The sequence below is a fragment of the Ornithodoros turicata genome, chromosome 1, assembly GCF_037126465.1.
Source record: "Ornithodoros turicata isolate Travis chromosome 1, ASM3712646v1, whole genome shotgun sequence".
Lineage (NCBI taxonomy): Eukaryota > Metazoa > Arthropoda > Arachnida > Ixodida > Argasidae > Ornithodoros > Ornithodoros turicata.
In genome coordinates this window covers 165,176,123-165,197,399 of record NC_088201.1, presented here as the reverse complement: position 1 = coordinate 165,197,399, position 21,277 = coordinate 165,176,123, and the positions used below count along the sequence as shown (strand labels likewise).

The 21,277-nt window shown below is 46.1% G+C and overlaps 3 protein-coding genes across 3 annotated transcripts; all 3 read left to right on the top strand.

Moving 5' to 3' along the window:
* Positions 1–8,467: 8,467 nt before the first annotated feature.
* LOC135388770 (neprilysin-like) lies at positions 8,468–11,731 on the top strand. The gene is made up of 2 exons (XM_064618556.1): positions 8,468–8,608; positions 10,277–11,731. Exons 1-2 carry the CDS (start codon positions 8,579–8,581, stop codon positions 11,729–11,731), a joined length of 1,485 nt encoding a protein of 494 aa, XP_064474626.1. The 5' UTR covers positions 8,468–8,578.
* Positions 11,732–12,740: 1,009 nt separating this feature from the next.
* LOC135388762 (membrane metallo-endopeptidase-like 1) lies at positions 12,741–13,367 on the top strand. The gene has a single exon (XM_064618543.1). The coding sequence runs from the start codon at positions 12,741–12,743 to the stop codon at positions 13,365–13,367; it is 627 nt and encodes a 208-aa protein (XP_064474613.1).
* A 3,316-nt stretch (positions 13,368–16,683) lies between these two features.
* LOC135388758 (uncharacterized) lies at positions 16,684–19,047 on the top strand. The gene is made up of 2 exons (XM_064618531.1): positions 16,684–17,604; positions 17,806–19,047. Exons 1-2 carry the CDS (start codon positions 16,684–16,686, stop codon positions 19,045–19,047), a joined length of 2,163 nt encoding a protein of 720 aa, XP_064474601.1.
* Positions 19,048–21,277: the final 2,230 nt, after the last annotated feature.

Genomic DNA, 21,277 nt, shown 5'->3' with positions numbered 1-21,277 from the left:
TATAAAAACATAAAGGTATAAAGAAACAGAAGGTATAAGCAGCCTCATCGTATCCGTGAAAGGCATAGCCTGGTGATCTATTCCTGGTGCTGGATATGAACGCGTGGTGATGAGGTATAAATATGGTACGTTAGCCGTCCTTTATACCTCTTTCATACCCTTGAGAAGGGTTGGAGGTATAAATAGGAAATTTGTACCTCTTCTATACCCTCCAAAGGTATATATCCGAAGCAGAAGGTATAAAAGAGGTATAAGAGCACATTATTATACCTTATTAATACCTTTTTTCTAACAGTGCACCATCTTGGGTCCGGCGAGGCTGCGTCGCTTAGCAATGGGATGCCAATGTCCCCCTTCTCCGGTGGAGAACAACGCGCAGTCGAACCAGCTCGCAACCCAGGAAACTGGTTTTGGATGGAGGGGGACTCAGCATGGATGGCGCGTTCTTGGAAGGAGAAACCACGTGACACGATCGGCCCAATCGCGAACACCGAACGGCGGCTCCGGCGCGGAAAAGGAATGCGGTACTCTGTACTCTGTATAGTCACAGTCAGTGACAACATAAGTCATACACTTGACCCCGCCCCCACACACGAATCGCTCCGCGCGCGCGAATGAAGTGCGGCGCGGCCAAGTAGGGACTGGGGGGTGGGGGGAGAAAGAGCCGGCACTACATCGCGAAGCGGATGCGTCGTGCAAAGGCTGGTAGCCAATCGCGGGAGCCCTCCACGGACGAGTGTGCGGTCCCAATTGTAGGATTTAAGTTGTCACTGACTATAGAGTAGATGCTTCATAGATATTGCGCTATCCGAACGGCTGCTTTCATTGCATGACTGGTCGTTCTCTGGCTGTGGTAACACACAACAAAAGTTAACCGGTTCTCGGATGCTTTGTAATCTATTATCAATAAATCTACTCGTGTAATACCATGCATAGTACCCCTTTTCACCAGGCATAGTACCCCTATAGCAGACATGTACAAGATACTCAAAAATGTATTTAAGATAACATAATAAATACTAACGTTAGGATGTAATTAAGATAGAGTATAAATACATGCAAACTAAAGTAATTAAGATAGAGTACAAAATACTTCAAAAAGTATTTGAAATACAGTTAAGATACTATTTATCATTGAACGCAAAAAGTCACCGGTCACTGGTCAATGCGGCAAATCGTCGCTATGTGACATGAATCACCAAAACCCTGCGCACTAGCGCAAGCCGCCGCTGTGTGGCAGGAGTCATCTAAACACAAGTCCCAAAAAGATGACAATGAGATACCACATAACTCCAATAAGTATATGTGACCCAGAACAAAGCAAAATTCTAGCAGGTCCCCGCTCTGCGAGGTCAGAATTCGGCGTCAGCGCGTCAGGGTACGCATAATAGAACCCTCACTGGCAGAGGATTAAGACACACGGGGCAGGATCTTTAAATGCAGACTTCCAAGAAGCGCCAATGTCCAGGTCAAGTCCGAGGGACTCCGGAAATTTCCACTGAACAAGCAAGATAATAGAAAGACGAGACACAGAAAGTTTGAGAGGGAGATCCAAAAGATGTAATTAGAGTATTGAGTATAAAATACCATAAAATATATTTTAAATAGAGTACAAATACACAAAACAAAAAGTATTGAGTAGAATACCAAAATGCCGCAAATTGTATTTAAAAATACGGTATTTTAAATACAATACTCCAAATACGTACTAGTCTGCCCTATAGGAAAGCGTGGGTTACTGCCGGCCTCTTAAAATCGATCAAACACAACAATAACCTTTACAAGATGTGTCGTTCTCATTCCGCAAATCAAACACTCTTTGCACGACATAAAATATATACAATAATGCGCTCTGGAAACTATTGACCGTTGCGAAGGAGCAGCGCTTCTCTTGGTCTGGACAAGCTAATAAAGCCGTAAATAAATAATACAGTATAATGTTATTATAAAAGTATATTGTTATTATTATCGCTGAAAATGGTGGCGATCAAGAGAAGTTGTGGCAAGTCATAAAAATAACATTGAGTAACACAACCCATGCAACCATGTCATTTCCTGTAGACATCCAGACAATATTTTACACGCAATATTTGATATCTTCGCGATATCCGCAAATATTCAACTGTCGTCTAATGGACCTTCCATAGATAGTCCCATTGCCTGATGCTGGATGTCCAGAAAACATTTTGAGAATAATTTAGAAGATCCACTGGACATCTTGTGTATGTGCATGTGTCTAAATGTCGAGCGTCGGATATTTTTAGTCCGGATAAAATAAAACTTCCTAGACATGCACTGGAGATTCCTTCCAGGTACACCGGATGTCGATCCGTGGAAGTGAGACATTTCTCCTGCAGAGGTCCAGCGGTTAACCAGTTGACATGATTCAAAAGCGATAAAAACCGATAAATCTCTGATAAAATATAATCATTAAATATTTGACCGATAAATGTTTGGTGGTACATTCTAAAAGCGATAAAACCCCAGTGCAGGGGACATGGACTGACGAAACACAGACGAAGCACTGACTGACAAACACCTTTAATGGCAGAGGTAACGCTTAAGTACACCAACTGCACCGGACTGACCCCTAGTGGTAGCCAAGGCCATCATGCTGTAATCACATCAGTTATCAAGCAAACAGGAGCACTAAGTAAACGCCCCCCCCCCCCCCCCCCGAGAACCAGAATTCGGGTTAGTTATCAATGAACTGCTGAATTTTATCCCTCAACAACACGGAAGGCACGCTAATACAACTATCGCCAGCCTGTTTTATCCGTAAAGCTTCGTTATAAATAAGAACCCCTAACTTATGACTTTTAAACAACACTTTCGTGTTTTTGAACTGCGGCTCACACCCGGAATAGGTTCTTAAGTGTTCGGCCAGCTTACCATAACCCTTTCCTCTCGAAGCTCGATGTTCCATCAGACGTACATTAACACAACGTTTAGTTTGACCAATATACTGGCACCCGCAAGACAAGGGAATTGAATAAACAACGCCAACACTTCAAGCCACAAAAGGATCTACGTGTTTTACATGACATCCCCCAGTTTTTGTCCGGTTAACCCTAACCCATCAAAGACTTGAGTCAATAACCCCATTTAAAAACCACATCAACACCATGCCTACAGTCTACCTTTTTTAGGCGATGGCAGGCCTGATGAACATACGGGATCACTCCAACCCCCTCCAATCTCTCTGTTCACATCGCACGTGAGGATCACAAGGTTCCTTTATCAACCTATTTACGACATCACTGATTATATTTTGAGGATATCCAGCGTCCTCAAGCCTAGTCACCTCGATTTGATTTGATTTCATTTTATTTCCGAAGGAAATGAGGGCCATGTACAAAAGGGATTAGGATCCCTGACGAGGAACCTGGTCCTCTACCTGCTCCATGCAACTCGACCCCACCTTATGAACACACGACCTCACCAAAGCGTTTTTTATCGAAGATTTTGCAGCTCCGGCTTTTACATTTTTTGATGTATTGGAGTCAAAGGGCGTTAAAGGTTTTTTACAGCGCTGGCGATCTTCCCAACATACTCCATTCCCATCAGAAGAAATCCGAAGATCCAAGTACTGAATTTGACCATTTTCTTCCCTTTCCACAGTAAACTTCAAACCCAAACCCTCTCCAACGAACAAACACTGTATATCCGATTCATCTCCTTCCATACCCACACATACCAAAAAGTCATCAACATATACCTAGTAATAAATTCAACCCCAAGTCTCCCACCCCACAAGCTCTCAGAAACAGCCCTATCTGCCTTAGCCTAAACCAAATCACTAAGTACTGGAGCAATTTACTGGAGCAAACACGCAGTACACACGATAAGCCTGCGCTATCAGCGATATCATATTTTCACAGTTCGAATCAGTTCAGCGCGTGATCGGGCTAAGCGTGCGCTATCCGCGATATCTTTTCGTTTCACAGTTCCAACTACTTCTCGCGTGTCCCCTTCCCTCCCTGGCATGCATGGAAAATATAAACACTGTGCTTTCCGCCATTGCTAACACCACATCTCTAATCACGCGCCCTGGTTCAGCCTATTTTTCGGGAAATCCCGCCGGCTGTCCCCCTCCCAGGCACACGTCCTAAATATGAAGATACCTGGGAAAGAAAGGAACAATCAGACGTACTCCTAGCAGTGTGTCCAAGGTTAACGTACGCAGTGGGGTCGGCTTCTAATTCAACTACGCGGGCGATTTCGACAATTCAATGAATTTTTCTTGCACTATATCAGTCGTAACGCGATCCACTTGCCGCCATACTGAGAGTAGCAGAGGAGTCATTATTAACACGCTCTTTTCTTTACAGAAAAGAGCTGAACAGGCCAGTAAGATGCACCACAAGAATTGATTCAACGTCAAAAGTTACACCCCCTGTCTACACTGGCTGACGTGTGCATTGGAATGATAGCAATCTGTCCGACACATCAACACACGCATTAAACATGAACAGAATGCACTCACCGCAATAGAGTCATAATTACCGCGGAAATTGAATGTACAGGTCCCGACAAAAGTTTACGGAACACGCGAGCAGTGTATTTTCTCGTCGGTACGACACCCTAGCGGCAAGCGGAAGCTGGCGAAATCAGGCCAGTTCACTGCCTCAGAGGGGTGGACGACTGCGCTCTTAGCGACACACAGCGGTAGTTTCGGTATGATTTCTGTTGTATGTGCCCGCGAAGTGAGTTGAATTTAGCTGTTGCGCTCGTCAACAACTCGTGACTCACGTCAGTTGTTTATCAATCAATCAGTTATCACTGTCAGCGTCAATTGTTTATCAGCTCGTCACGCGTCGTCCATAAGAAAGCAGCTGTTTATCGTATACCTTTCTTTCTCTTATCTACATATGATGGCTTTCCAATAAAAGCAATACACCGTAAAGTGTTGCCACAATGATTCATCCTTGTTATCACGATGACAGCGGCGAGCTCCCTGTCTCAACAATCGTTGAGTCACGTGTTGGTGGCGAGCACAACAGTAAAATCCAACTCACTTTGCGGGCACATACAACAATAATCATACCGAGACTTCCGCTGTGTGTCGCTAAGAGCGGAGTCGTCCACCCCTCTGAGGCAGTGAACTGGCCTGATTTCGCAGGCTTCCGCTTGCCGCTAGGGTGTCGTACCGAGGAGAAAATACACCGCTCGCGTGTTCCGTAAACTTTTGTCGGGACCTGTACAGCACGCCGCTAGGAATAGCCGAACGGTTGACGGGAAACACTGCACCTGGCCCGACCGCCTCTTCCAGCCCCAATTCTCCGGAGCAACTGGCGATAACTGGTTTCCGCGGCAAAGGGAGAGGGCGCTCACCCCCACTGGCAAGCAAATCACTTCCGTTCGCCTGGTGACGGGGGAGCTGCGCATACCTCACACCTTGCATCCAAGGGCACGAAGAAGCCTTTACCCTTCAGGCACTGCTTCTTGGGGAGGACTTCTAAGCGGAAACGAACAAAGATGTCCTTTGTTCCTGTTGGGACTGGCCGTTTGCGTATCCTTTTGGGTATATCCTGCTGTTGGATCGCGGTGTAGGGTTGACGACATAGTGGGATGCTGGTGACGGTGTCCCAATACAGTGTTTTGCTCTTCAGGGTCTTCTGTCGAGGAATATCATGATGCGCTGCGCGATTTCCTGATGGAATTTCAGAGTAGAGGGACTCCCTACGCAAGGTACACAGAGTGGTCAAGATCCACTGCAAGTGGTGTCGAGTCCCCAACGCAGGGCACGAGCAAGTTCCCAGCAAGCTGCGTAGCCCTTTGGTGTGCATTGGCACTGGGAAAGCTGAAAGCGTGTGGACTTTGTCTGGATCTGCAGAAATTACACCGGGACACCAGGCGGCCAAGCACCTTTGTCTACCGATATCCGAAATGGCACTTCTTCGGATTACTAGTTGGAGTCTGGCTGAAGCAATGATCTTCAATGTTCGATAATGTCGTCAAGATAACATAGGCAGATGTTCCAGCCTAATCGGCGCAATACGGAATCAATCATGCTTTCAACGGTATATCGGGGACATTCCATAACCCGAAATGCATGACAAGTAGCTGATAGCCACTGTGATTGATGTGACAGCCATGGTTTGGTGTATTTGACGCGTCTAAGTGAAAGTTTTCATTCCCAGCTTTTTTACTGCACTCAGTGGGCTTCCAGTCGTGTGATTGGTTGCTGTGGTGTTAAATAGTAGCAAAGGGGGCGTCATCGAGGCTACACCACGGAAACTTTCTTTTTTTCCATAACACATTACACATTTCCACATAACATAATAACATTTATTTACAAACATTAAAATAAGCTTTTACTGTACAGTGCTAGCGAGTGATGGATGATGAATGATGCACACCGCAGCATCCAAATACACAGGATACAAAAAAATACATGGTACACAACACACAGGTCACACACACAGGGATCGAACCGAGGACCTTGTGCGTGTGAAGCACATGTGATAACCACTACACTCTTTTGTTTTTTTCGCCAGCTGGACTTTTTGATTGCATATTATAAAACATCCAAGTACATAATGCACATAATACATAGTACATACTCCTCCTGTACATTCGTATTTAAAACCCGAGTGTACAAAGACCCTGTTCCGAGCGCTTCCTGTATCGTTTGAGGATGCGACCGAATGTCGCGCCAACAAGGCAGGTGATAACCTGAGCTAATTCTTGCCATTGTTCTTCTTCACAGAGCTTCTTGCTTCCGATTAATGTGGGGGGGGATCTATATATTTGCACAAGAAAGGTCAGCCAGAATGGACGGCGGACGGACGATTAATGATAATGTCCACAAAAGCTTCGTTGTCAAGTAGGACTTGGTCCTGACGTCGCGTTCAACACGGCCCGTTCGTGCATTCTACAGAGCATGAAGTCCAGGCATCCCTATAATACTAAGCACCTCGATCTGCTTGGAGGCTGCGAAATTCAGAGACTTCAGGCTCTCGTACATTACATGCAACGAGGCCCACAAATCACTCCAGAAAAGCACTCATTCTTGTCTTCGTGGAATAATGGCGAATATTTTCGACTTCACCGCATACCTCACACCTTGCATCCAAGGGCACGAAGAAGCCTTTACCCTTCAGGCACTGCTTCTTGGGGAGGACTTCTAAGCGGAAACGAACAAAGATGTCCTTTGTTCCTGTTGGGACTGGCCGTTTGCGTATCCTTTTGGGTATATCCTGCTGTTGGATCGCGGTGTAGGGTTGACGACATAGTGGGATGCTGGTGACGGTGTCCCAATACAGTGTTTTGCTCTTCAGGGTCTTCTATCGAGGAATATCATGATGCGCTGCGCGATTTGCTGATGGAATTTCAGAGTAGAGGAACTCCCTACTAAAGGTACACAGAGTGGTCAAGATGCACTGCAAGTGGTGTCGAGTCCCCAACGCAGGGCACGAGCAAGTTCCCAGGAAGCTGCGTAGCCCTTTGGTGTGCGTTGGCACTGGGAAAGCTGAAAGCGTGTGGACTTTGTCTGGATCTGCAGAAATTACACCGGGACACCAGGTGCCAAGGACCTTCGTCTACCGATACCCGAAATGGCACTTCTTCCGATTACTAGTTGGAGTCTGGCTGAAGCAATGATCTTCAATGTTCGATATTGTCGTCAAGATAACGTAGGCAGATGTTCCAGCCTAATCGGCGCAATACGGAATCAATCATGCTTTCAAGGGTATATCGGGGATATTCCATAACCCGAAATGCATGACAAGTAGCTGATAGAGGCCTTCAGGTGTCGTGAACGCGGTTTCGTCGATGTCGTCAGCAGTCGGAATCTACCGATAGCTCGACCTGAGGTCCAGCTAGCCCACCATAGTCCAGCTAAGAGAAACAGCTCGCACCGTGTAGTCAAACGACCGCGTCGTCGATACGCGGCGTCGGATATTCTCTTTCCGTGTAACTCTGTTTAACCTTCGATAGTTGACACAAAGTCGTACGGTACCATCGTTTCTTTCTTTACCAAAACAACAGGACAGGGTTACGGACCTGCAGATGGCCTGGTGAAGCATGTCCTATACCTCCTCTTCGATGACACGTCGTTCCGCAGGCGAAACTTGGTACACTCGTTGTCTCAGTGTCCGTGTGGTGCCAGTGTCGATACGATGCTCAACACGTTGGGCAACCACCAGGGGCGACTTGCTTACGTCAAAAAGTCTACGTTCGAAGAAGTGAGAGGAGGCTTAAGCGGGTCTTTTTATCTAGGTGAAGTTGACACGTACGTCACCATACCGGAAGGCACAGATCCTGGCAGAAATTATATTAGTACCACGTCATCGTTCTCGCTGGAGTGGGTCCGAAAACTAAGCGCCCTAACAGCGAACTCAGGCATTATCATATTTATGGATACAAAAGGCGTGTACATATTGCGAGGATAATGTGGCTTGTGGCCACTGTACCTAGTGTTGGAAGAAGAAGAAGAAGAATTTACGGTGACATGAGCGGGGCACGCAGTAGCTGTTTCACTCATTCTTTTCCATTTCCTTCTGCGCATAATTGTCTGCGAAAGACTTGATGCAACGACGTGAGATTTCCCGTTCAAGAACCATCGCCTGTTGTGATGCCTTCTGCAGAGACCTCAATGGTCCAAGTAAGCATTTTGGGGCAGAAACTCCCGCAGGATTGGAATATCTGAGTAGCGTGTTTATATTCGCCGCTGACTGCGGTCTGCTTATACCGGGTGTCTCGGTTATATCTCCGGGATAAATAATTCGAGAATAACTTTCTTGTTTACAAGTATATGTCGGGTACCACCTACAGGCTGCGCACCGTCTGAATGGGTGGGAGATGCTCATTATTTAAACAGAAAATCAAATGCGTTTTGGGAAAAAACGTAGCTTCTAAAGCAGGGCGCCCTCGACTTTCAAATGGGTACTACCGCTTTTGGGACTTGGAGTGGACACCTTTTAGAGAAAAATCTGCCACCCAAGCGGGTCATTTGTTTAAGTAATTAATTGGTTTCGGTTTACATATTTTTTCGCGGCTTGTTGCCGCGAAGTGCAAAACGAAGTAATTCATTGGTGAGCATGAGAGGGAAGAGCGTCCTTTTGCGCTTCACCGCTACCAGCCGCGACAAAAATTTTTAAACCGAAACCAGTTAATTACTGCAACAAATGACCCGATTTGGTCGCAGATTTTTCTCTAAAAGGTGTCTACTGAGGGTACCAGAAGGGGTAGCTGCCTTCGATAGCTGTCTTCCGGTCGAGTTGGACTTCCTGAACCTACCCTAGGCCGTCATGGGTGCCATTTCGGAAACAGAAAACCAGTAAATCTCAGAAAAGGGCAGTAAAGACCGAACATTTCTCCTCGCAGTATGAAAGATAACTTACGAATCTTTTATCGAAGTAACAAACCGTGAAGTCAGATAATTGCACACGTACGAACGTCATTTGAATTCTTTATCGCGAATAAACCTAAATGAGCGATATTTATGAAGCAATATTTATTTTTAAGTTCAGTACGAATATAACATACCCGCAAGCTATACATACATCTACTAAAAACACATTTTTATGCAGAGACGGGGGATAAGACAAATGGCGTCAACGCAAAGAGCGTGCACGAGGTGGGGGGACGCTGGGGACCGAGCCCCGTGCACACTCCAAGGGAAAGGCAGTGACACAACGTGGACTAACCTTAACTAAACCTACTAACTAGTCTAGCCAGCTAAAACCACCAGCTCCCCAGCGCCACCTACAGTAGGTTCATTGCTATGGTACAGCCGATGCTGTTACCTTCACTCACACGCAAAAGGAACGGGATTCCTCCGACGAGGATTCCTTGTCTGTCCCCATTAGAAGGAGGCCGACAATGATGCGCGGGTTCTATTTGGTCTCCTCTACCGGTTTGTCCAATCATCGCGCGAAATCGACTGAGGGGACCAATGAGAAGCCTCTCCTCATTGTCACGCTTCTTGAGAGGAAGAGCAAAAACGTGAAAATTTATGCACTATAGTGCCTTTTAAGTACTTAGGAAAAGCTCGATCAACGAAATCATATCGTAAATACGAGCGTCCCAGGTTTTGGTTTTCTAACAGCTCGGACGTGAAACGATGCATCCCGTGCACTCTCTGCGGGTCCTTAATATCACAAACACCTTGTGACCCGTGCTGCATTTGAAAAGTTGGTAGGGAAAGATGAAGAAGGATGAACACTCGCATCGAGCGGTGAAAAAAACTAGTCGAGCAAAACTGCACATTTGTGTAAGATTATCACTTGAGGCAGGCTGGTATTTGCTGATGGGGTTTGTCTCTTTACAGAACCCGGACGGCCCTGTTGTGGAGTTTGCATGGTCAACCCTTTCAGCGGCTTTAAGCTGGATTGGAGCCACCGTGCTTGGCGTCACGGCGGGAACCATCGTTGTCACATCGCTGGCATATTTCAAGGGACACTACAACGACGTGCAGCGAAAAAACTCCTCAGAACGCCTGCACGTCCAACCGTGCTACACGAAGAGCTGTCAACATGCGGCCGAGGCACTAGCCACTACCCTGAGTTTCAACGTGAATCCTTGCCACGACTTCTTCGCCTTCGTCTGCGACAGATACAACGAACATATTCCAGACGCCTTCACAGGTGGACGCAACAGTATCTTGAGTTACGCCATAGCTCTTCTGTTCGTGCCCCCGGCCGCCGAGGGTCGTCAACTGTCTGCCATTGAGAAAGCCGCCACTTTGTTCAGATCGTGCATGCGTCTCTTCTCATCGGACAACCAGGATTCCAGGTATGTGCTCTCCAACATGATGGACGACATGCACGTCAGTCTGGACCTTCCGCCCCCGACTTTCGATCCCTTCGAATCGATGGTACGCTTGGGATTGGAGTACAACATCCCCGTCTTCGTATCCATCGCAGTTGGAAACAACCTAGACCGGAGAAAGGGTAGAACCATGCAGATATCGCACAGCAGGAAAGAGTTGGAGTGGTACGCCAAGAGGAAGAAGAACCGCAGACAGGCACGGAAGGTATATCACGAGTGCTACAAGGCGTACTTCAAAGGCACGTACGACCAGACGTCGTTAGGCATCAGAGCCGATATGTTCGCGAGAGATATTGAGCAGGCGGAGGAAGATGCTTCTAATATCGCCTGGAATGTCCCTCTTAGGGACTCAGATAGGCCGTCATACCAGGAGACGACTGTAGGACAACTTCCAGATGACTGGCCGGTTGTACTGATAAATCTCGGAAAACAATATGTCCACGAGAAGGACGTGGTGTTCGTCGATCCAAAAGCCACTACATTTATCAAATCTTTGCGTAGCCGTTTTGCTGACATTGAAATGAAAATCCTCATAGCGTGGGTTTTGCTAAGAGAGTACGGCGTGTATGTTAGTCCGTCTTTCTTGACGACTCTATCGCCGTCGCGATCGCCTCGAGACATGTGCTCTGCACGAGTTTCGGAAGTAATGCCGGTGGCGTTTTCTGCGTCCTACCTTTCTAAAGTGATCACTGAAGACGCTATCCAAGCAGCGGAGGGCATTGTGCTCAACGTCAGAGACGCCTACATCGCATCGCTCATCAACACCAGCTCGCTCGATGACGAACCGAAAGCAGCCGCCATCGCAAAGTTGAAGGCCATGGAGTTCTATTCAGCGTACCCAAAGGGTCTCATCGACGTCCAGCAACTAGATGCGTATTACGAAGGATACACACCGGAGGAACGGGAGCCATTCTTTGACGCTTGGCTGCGAGGGGCTAAAGCCAGTCTTGGGTAGTAACTAAGTTACTTTTAACTTGTAACTGTAACTAGTTACTTTTGGGGGTAACTAGTTACAGTAACTAGTTACATTTCCAGAAAAGTAGCTTTTAACTGTAACTAGTTACTATTTCTGTGAATGTAACTGCAAAATGTAACTAGTTACTCGAATAAATGTCCTTCCTTTTTTTCTTTCCCCTACCTTCCCCTACTTCCCCCTAATAGTGTCTTCCTTCCTTTTATCCGTAATCGGTATGTGCCCCCTGCCTTGGGCTCTTAACCAAGCAGGGAATTCCAGCTTTGCGAAGAGCAATTAGTTGAAGTTAGTGACCCTCAACGGTCCGAGTGAGTCATATGTGAGCAATAGTGTCGCTGCCCTTGCACGGGATCCTGCCGCTCACTTGCGCTCAGACCAGTGCAATGGCTAATCCTGCTCCGGTTGTTTCTATCATAAAGCTTCCGTGGCCGCTCAATGAAGCAACCTTTGAGTTTTTATCATGGAAGGACGAGAATAATTTAATTGTAGGGTGCAAGCTATGGAATAAGACGTACTCGGCAAACAGGACGTCAATTTCAAACCTGAAAAAGCATCATGAGGCGAGTTCCTTGTTCTTGTGTATGTCTCTCCTCTACACGCTAAGAAACACGTGTCACCGGGCTCTTCTTTTTCACCGCGATGCGCCAGGTCGCATGCACGTGTCGTATTCCTCCGTGTGGAATAACCGCGTTTTAACTTATACTGCTTCTGGTTCAATGGAAGACAACTTTCATCGCACTTCAGTAAATGTAAATAAGTGTATGTTTTTAACAATTGTATCACCCTGTCACGGTCATTTTTATAAAAAGTAACTGTAATGTAACTAAGTTACTTTCTCTCGGTAACTGTAACTGTAGCTAGTTACTCGACCAAGAAAGTAACTATAACTGTAACTTAGTTACTATTTTTGGCAGATCAACTGTAACTGTAACTCAGTTACATTTTAGAAGTAACTTACCCAAGACTGGCTAAAGCGCTCCAAGCAAAGAAAATGAGCGCCATCAACACCGGGGCTGTGTTTTCTGTGTATGAATCAAAAGTATTCTACGTGGTTCACAGCAATCGGTTAGTAGCTTTGGCACCCGCTCTTCGACCGACGCTCTTTATACGAGACGGTCCGGCGTCGTTCAACTACGGTGGGTTAGGAGCGCTAGCCGGACGAGAGATCATGTACGGGTACGACTTGAACGGCAGCACGTACGACGCGTTCGGAAATAAGCACAACTGGTGGTCACCACCTGCGAGGGACCACTACTTGAAACAAGCGCAGTGTGTGAGGCTGTCGGCTGACACCCTGACCGAAGGAAGCGTGAAGTTGGGCAGCGAGGCAGGTGATGTACTCCTCGCTGACTTAGTGGGTCTGCAAATGGCGGCCAGAGCCTTTCAAGCTGTCGCTGGAGGAAAGGATCCCGTGCTCCCAACACTTCCATTCTCTCCGATGCAGCTATTTTTCCTCGCTCACTGCTACAAATGGTGCGACGGGCATGACGAAACGGACGGCCTTCGCCATAGGGAACGATGCAACGTTGCCGTCACCAATATGGCGGAATTTGCGGACGCTTTCAACTGTAAACTCGGCGACAGTTTAAACCCCTCTGAGAGGAGTTCCTTCTTCTGATGGGATAGTTAAGATGGTGATAATTGAAGTTATTCCTAATGGACGTGCACTAGGGAAAGACCAAACAAACAATAAACCGACGCATCATGTTTGTCTTGGGGAATTTGGGGTGTGGTGTTTGGTTGAGATTTCGCGTTGAGATTTCGCGTTGTGCAGGCATAGTTGAGAATTGTTTAAGGATTTGACACATACCTTCATTTTTAGATGACTTAGTAACCGTTGTCGATTCTGAATTTTCTGCTGTGTACATTTGAACATGCGAAGCATTGACAAACATTTTGATGAACTCACCGTGTTGGCTTAAAAAGATATTGCGATAAAATACGTGCAATACAATGTAGCTCTGTTCGAAACATGGCTGACTGACCTGAGCGATTCCTTCTACAGCATAAATGTTTACGACTCGCAGTGTAGTAATTGTCACGGTGGGGTTGCTCTATGCGTAAGAAATTATATACTGTACAGAGTTCGAGCAGACATCCCCATTTTGTGAGAACATCTTTCTAGAGATTTCTGAACCTGCATCCCTCCTACCCCATCTTGGACCGTAGTTACGCTGTCACACTGTCACACTAGGTGATTTAAATATCAATTTGCTAAGCAATGATTCAATTTCATTACTGTGCGAAGAGGTGTATTGTAATCATGGGTTCGAACAGATGATGCGCTTTTCAACAAGGTACTTCACTCCCGAGAGAAGCACACCAATCGACCACTGTGTGACAAATCTGAAGGAGGTCCACTTAGCGAGCGGCATAGCTTCCTGTGACGTCAGCTATCACAAGTTGACTTACATTACCAGCAAAACACAGAAGGAAAGACTAGTGTCACTAAATAGGGAGCAGAGTAGAGACACTGAGCCACGCCGGCGAAGAAAAATCTATACCTTTAGAGGTATAGATCGCTTGCTCAATAACTTAGCCCTTCTTCAGTATTATTTTATACCTCGGCTACAGGTATAAAAAAATAGTCCTCAACAAAGGGCTATATGCCATACCTTTAGGGGTATAGCTCTATACCCCTGTGAAGGTCTGCACGAGTACCATCATGGTGTTACATCACACCTAGGCATAGGTATTTTTAGAGGAAGCAACTAGAAAAATCACCTTTGGAGGGAAGAAACGTTTTTGACATACACAAGCACACGTACTACACGTAAACGCATATGGTTGTGAAGTATAGGACGAAAACCTCGTGCACATTACTCCGCATATAAAAAAAAATGTGGAGTTGAAATCTAAAGATAATTTTCAAGGAACAAGATCGCTCTCCGCAATCATCAAGTGTGTATCGCGAGACATTTACAGAGCAACATATACTGATGTACTGGTGGCGACTTGACAAACTGTGGAGCAGCTTTCGTCTTGTATACGCAACCCTAAGGGTGAGGACATCTAGATTCAACATTCCAGCGATGAAGATTTTATGCAGCCATAAACTAACCATGTGGATTTAGATAGTACTGTACTAATGTGTGTGTTTCTTAGTTAAATATCCATTTAACTTAGCTGATACCGTCTCAAGAAAAAATAATGATGATGTGATACAGCACGTTGCGGAAGTAAAGGTATAAAAACATAAAAGTATAAAGAAACAGAAGGTATACGCAGCCTCATCGTATCCGTGAAAGGCATAGCCTGGTGATCTATTCCTGGTGCTGGATATGAACGCGTGGTGATGAGGTATAAATATGGTACGTGAGCCGTCCTTTATACCTCTTTCATACCGTTGAGAAGGGTTGGAGGTATAAATAGGAAATTTGTACCTCTTCTATACCCTCCAAAGGTGTATATCTGAAGCAGAAGGTATAAAAGAGGTATAAGAGCACATTATTATACCTTATTAATAGCTTTTTTTTTGCTAACAGTGCACCATCTTGGGTCCGGCGGGGCTGCGTCGCTTAGCAATGGGATGCCAATGTCCCCCTTCTCCGGTGGAGAACAACGCGCAGTCGAACCAGCTCGCAACCCAGGAAACTGGTTTTGGATGGAGGGGCCTCAACATGGATGGCGCGTTCTTGGAAGGAGAAACCACGTGACACGATCGGCCCAATCACGAACACCGAACGGCGGCTCCGGCGCGGAAAAGGAATGCGGTACTCTGTACTCTGTATAGTCAGTGACAACATAAGTACAGTGGCTAGAAGGGATAGTGTAATGAACGCGCCTGGCTTCACGCTTACAAGGCCGTCCGCGCGCTGGAAGACGGTGACGTCATATCACAGGCGGCGCTGTGAACAGTTTCCCTGCTCCATCGCTACGGTGACATCGCCGCTTGCTTGCATGTGAACAGGTGCACAACGTGCAAATGAAAAGGAAGCGCAGCGACAAAGAAGACGCTGAAAATGCAGCACCGTCGGTGTGTAAACGTAGGCGAGCCAATCATTGTTTTCTCCCTGGATGCAAGACTGGCTACAGATCTTGTAAGCAGAAACTTAGCCTGTTTGGCATGCCCAAGGACGAGGCGATGTTTGAGAAGTGGAAACGTGCTGTGCCACGCGGTGACATTGAGCTTCAGCGGAACTCTGCTGTCTGCGAACTGCACTTCGACAGCCAGTACATCGTGCGTCATTTCACGACCATTGTTAATAACGAAGCTGTGACAATCGGGCGTGAGAAGCCGAAGCTTACAGACGATGCGGTGCCGACAATTTTCCCAAACCTTCCAAAGTATCTTTCTAAACCGGCCCAAAGGAAGCGACGGCCACTCGTAAGAAACGTAATTTGTGATCCTGTTCGTGATTTGAACGATGCGTGCGGGGACGAGGCACTGTCGGAAGGAGCACTGCCCGCTTTCGCACATGGTCAAGAAGTGGATGCGAGGCGAGACGATACCGACTTTGTCAACCGCTTCGGCAAACTGAACGTACCTTCCAGATACTGGTGCTGTCATGAGGTTGAAGACTGCAAGGACGTCCTTGCCTACACGGTGTGTAAGTTTCTGCATACTGGTGTTTTTGCAGTGCAGAAACTGGTCGTGCTTTCGAGCAGTTCTGAAACTGGAGCTGTAAGAGCGCGGGCATTCTTGAGAAACGTGGAAGTGAGGATGCTGGCTACAACAACAACACAGCAAGCAGAAGAACTTCTCAATGATGTGAATGCCATGACAGTGTGTCAGGGCTCTGGTGCAGCAGAAGAGTTTGTGGCATTTCAACTTTCGACACCACAAAATGCAGACCCAATATGGGAGAGTGTTCAGTAAGAAGTGTGCTGGCAGAGCGCAGGATGGCAAGACCTCATGCCTTCATTGCAAGTACCTGCGAAAACTCCTTCAAACCCAGAAGTCAAAGTCAGTGCAAAGAAATAAACTGAAACGAATGCCTACAACAGCGGACAAGCTGCGAGCCAGTTTGAAACGAGTTCCCCGCCTTAAAGAAAAAGTTGCATCCCTTCAGCATCAAATAAGTGCCATGAAGGATGAAACAGCCAAGGTGCCTGAAAAGCTGATCCTTGAAAAAATCAAGACACTTCCTCTAAAGCAGCAGTTGAGTGTTATTCACTGCTTCAAGGCTGCCAAACTAAAATCAACTCGTGGTATGGCAATCGACAGTCAATGGATTCTCGAATGTATAATGATGCGGATAAAAAGCCCACAGTTATACAAACATATCCGTGCTCAGAACATACTTGTGCTGCCCAGCAAGTCTTGCTTACAGAAGTACGTCAAGGCATACAATAGCGGTTTTGGCTTCAACAAGATGACATTTGCTGGACTATCACTGAAGACCAAAAGAATGGATGTGTTTCAGAGGCACGGTGGCCTTGTTATCGACGAACTTAAACTTTCGGAGCACCTAAATGTGCAGTCTTCGGGATTGATTCAGGGATTTGTGGACCTGGGTACATTCACACCAAAGAACCAGAGAAACGAACTGTGTGACCATGGTCTCATCGTGTTATTTCAACCTTTTGTAGGTTCCTGGACACAAATAGTCGGGACATTTGCTTCCCGTGGTAACGTGAAGGCAGACCTGCTTGCAAAGATTGTTATCGAGGCAGTAATACTTTGCGAACAGGCAGGACTCCATGTGGATTTCATCACATCAGACGGGGCTGCTTGGAATCGACAGATGTGGAAATCATTTGGAATTTGTTCAACAACAGATGGTGTGAAGTTCAAAGTTGAACACCCTGTGTCGTCGGAACGGTGTCTTCACTTCATCTCCGATTTTCCACACTTAATAAAATGTGTGCGCAACATGCTTGTGAAGACCGGATTCCAGACACCGGAAGGCAGGGTAAGATATCACTATATGTTACTACAACAAATGCTTTCTATTTGGCCTCAGTCGCTCTTGTGCCATAAAGCACCAAAACATCGAAACATATGCTTTGTGCTGCTATGCAATTTTTTTTTGCTATTTTATGCATTGCGTTGATTGGCCATTAGCTATTTCCTGGTGAGTGCTTGGCTCTAATATGACTGTTTGTGCTTTCAGGTTCTTATAGAGCACGTGGAGGCTGCCTGGAAGGCAGACAGCAGCAACATCTCGCTGAAAGCCATGCCACGAATTACAAAGTCACATCTGCGCCCCAATAACTTCGAAAAGATGAAAGTGAATCTTGCTTTTCACCTTTTTAGCCAAGAAGTCCTGCGTGGACTCTACATGTACAAGGATGTGATTGAAATGCAGTATGGGTCGTCCGTCGCCACAGAGGCATTCATAAGAGTTACTCAGGAGTTAGTGGAAGTCATGACCTCAAGGGAGCCAAGAAAAGCTCTTCGACCAGGTTCAATGCAGGTTCAATTCCTCAAATCCTTCCTTGCCTACCTTCAAGAGTGGATAGAATTCACAACTGAAAATGGAGGTGGCTTCCTGAGTGAAAGCACTGCATTTGGTTTGCAGGTCACTATCTCCAGCACCGTCTCACTACTGGAATATGTCACGACCAAGCTAGGCTTCAAGTACCTTATGACGTCTACGCTAAGCCAAGATAGACTTGAAAATATATTTGGAATTGTGAGACAGTCGTCTGGATGCAATGTGCACCCCACGCCATCACAGTTCCTCATTTCGGTTAATTGCTTAAGTTTCTATAACTTAGCAAGGCCACCGCAAACAGGAAATTCGTCGGCAGAGACTGTGAGTGCATTGTTGGACCTTCCTCCACAGCAGACCAGTGTAGCACAGCAACAAAAGGTTGATGCGGCCTTAGACATCGGCAACCTGGAGGAAGCACGGCATATTCTAAATTCGTTGGGCCAGCCTCTAGAACACGAGGACATGGCAGTGGAGCGCAGTGATTCCCGGCTTATATTTTATGTAGCTGGTTACGCTGCCCGGAAGGGCATCTCAGCGTTGAACTGTGAAAGCTGTGCTGACCTGCTAGTGAGCAAACACGCGAGAGACGACAGGGTTGATAGCTACACTAGACACCTTGACCGTGGGGGACTCCTATATGTGTCTGACCAGATGTGCAGACTGGTAGAGACAATGGAAAATGCCTTTACAGCATGCATGAGCAAGTGCGAACTCCACAGTGACGCAGTGATGGAAGTATCATCAGTCCTGCAAGGAAGCCTGCTTAACAGAGTTGGTTGTGAGTCACACCAAACAGAACTGACAAACAGAATTATAAAGTTCTATATTTTGACACGGCTTCACTTCTACGTGAAATCGCTAAACCGAGGCAGAGAGAAGAGGAAGCGCATTAAGAACTCTAAACTGGGTCGACTGTAAAAAAGAAGAGAAATGTGCTAAAACATTTGTGAGTGGGAAAGATAGATGTGTTGATAAATAGTTTTCAAGTTTGCCTTTTGTAATATTTAAAGTGATTTTAGCAATACAAACCTTTATGTGACTGATGAACATTAAATGTTTTATGCCCTTTTCATCTGCTAATAGTATGCTCTGGTGTATCAACTAAAAGATGACCTTTTGCCTGTGTGTACTCCAGCTGATCAGTTAACTTCTTGTCCTGATAGCTATGTCGCAATTAAGACTGTTTTTGCTGGATAAATGTGAAGTGGAAATTGTTAAATGGACTGACATCCTCCTCGAGACCCAAGTGCTTGGCTAAGCTCTGAGTGTATGTCAGTTATAGGTATTATTAATTCTTTAGAAGACCTCTAGCAAAACGCTCAGAATTTTTGTTCCATTCTGAGCAAAATGTAAAGGCAAAAGCATCTTGTAGAGTCCTACCAATCATTAATGAACTTTCGCGACTCGTCTAATCGATATTGATAATGGGGGTTATAAAACAACAGAGATGAAGGGTGCTAGTGCTACTGTTAGTGGTCCAGGCTTCAGACGGAAATGAAGAAAAGGGAGAAACCTTGAAAACAGTGTATATGCACTACGTCCCGTAACATTTTACATCCTATAACACAGGCTCAGTGGCAACATAACTGCATAAAATTGGTCCGCAATCGTGTAGTACGCAAATACAGCCGGAGCAGTGAAAGTTGCGCGAGCGCCGCCGTGCGGCCATCTTCCACAACAGGGCTCGCTTCGAGGGCGCGATTCTCACACTACCCCATTCTAGCCACTGTAACATAAGTCATACACTTGACCCCGCCCCCACACACGAATCGCTCCGCGCGCGCGAATGAACTGCGGCGCGGCCAAGTAGGGACTGGGGGGCATAGGTGGGGAAGTTACTTTTATTTTGTAGTGCACTACCGTTACTCACTACTTTTTCGAAAAGTAACGCGTTACGTTATTCGTTACTGTTGCGGTAGTAGGTAACGCGTTACTAACGCCGTTACTTCTGATAAGTAATGCCGTTACTTTTGCATTACTTCACCAGTTGTCCTTATAATATGTATCATTTTTGGTTGAGTCACATAAGTGCATTCCGCAAATCAATACAAGTAATGTTGGGCACAAACAAGGGTCACGCATGAACACAACTTACATGTACGATTTATTGCAACGCAGAAGTAGTTGATGTTCAAAATTTTTATCTGTGAGCTTCGCCCGTTGGGCTGAGAGGACGCCTAATGACCAGTGAGTGCTCCTTGTCAAGGTTGATAGAGACGGTGACCTTTTATCTCATACAGTACAAATCCAAACAGCCAATCACTTGGTACTTTGTTACTTGTTCAGAGGGTAGAGGCTATTTTTCTGCCGCTTTTGCTCCATTCGTCCGAAAAATACCAGAGGAAGTGATAAACAGAGGTGGTAAACAAAGGTGACACCTCAACCAGGGTAGGTCAACAACCCTTCTTATGCATTCTTCGTGGGTGTCGATGTGACCTTCTTGTCATTGTTGAAGATGAAAAGAAAAAATCGTGGATTATCCCGGATTCTGCAGGCACGGTCCTCGCTCAAGCTTTCAAGTTCCCGAACACGCAGCAACGCATAACGCCGTTACGCGTTAGTTGTTAAAAATGTAATGACGTTACGTTACTCATTACTTTTCTCCCAAATGTAATGCGTTACCATATTTCACTACTCGAATGTAACGCGTTACCGGTAACGCACTACTTTGTAACGCGTTACTCCCCACCTACGCTGGGGGGAGAAAGAGCCGGCACTACATCGGGAAGCGGATGCGTCGTGCAAAGGCTGGTAGCCAGGTAGGCAAAAGCTGGTAAGATAAGATAATAAATACTAACGTTAGGATGTAATTAAGATGGAGTATAAATACATGAAAATTAAAGTAATTAAGATAGAGTACAAAATACTTCAAAAAGTATTTGAAATACAGTTAAGATACTATTTATCATTGAACGCAAAAAGTCACCGGTCACTGGTCAATGCGGCAAATCGTCGCTATGTGACACGAATCACCAAAACCCTGCGCACTAGCCCAAGCCGCCGCTGTGTGGCAGGAGTCATCTAAACACAAGTCCCAAAAAGATGACAAAGAGATACCACATAACTCCAATAAGTATATGTGACCCAGAACAAAGCAAAATTCTAGCAGGTCCCCGCTCTGCGAGGTCAGAATTCGGCGTGAGCGCGT

Bases quoted from the DNA above. Each gene is read 5' to 3' on its own strand.
- LOC135388762 (XM_064618543.1), top strand. From the start codon at position 12,741: ATGAGCGCCATCAACACCGGGGCTGTGTTTTCTGTGTATGAATCAAAA.
- LOC135388770 (XM_064618556.1), top strand. From the start codon at position 8,579: ATGCCTTCTGCAGAGACCTCAATGGTCCAA. The intron at 8,609-10,276 runs GTAAGCATTTTG...GTCTCTTTACAG, and splicing joins CAGAGACCTCAATGGTCCAA to AACCCGGACGGCCCTGTTGT.
- LOC135388758 (XM_064618531.1), top strand. From the start codon at position 16,684: ATGCCTACAACAGCGGACAAGCTGCGAGCCAGTTTGAAACGAGTTCCC. The intron at 17,605-17,805 runs GTAAGATATCAC...TTGTGCTTTCAG, and splicing joins TCCAGACACCGGAAGGCAGG to GTTCTTATAGAGCACGTGGA.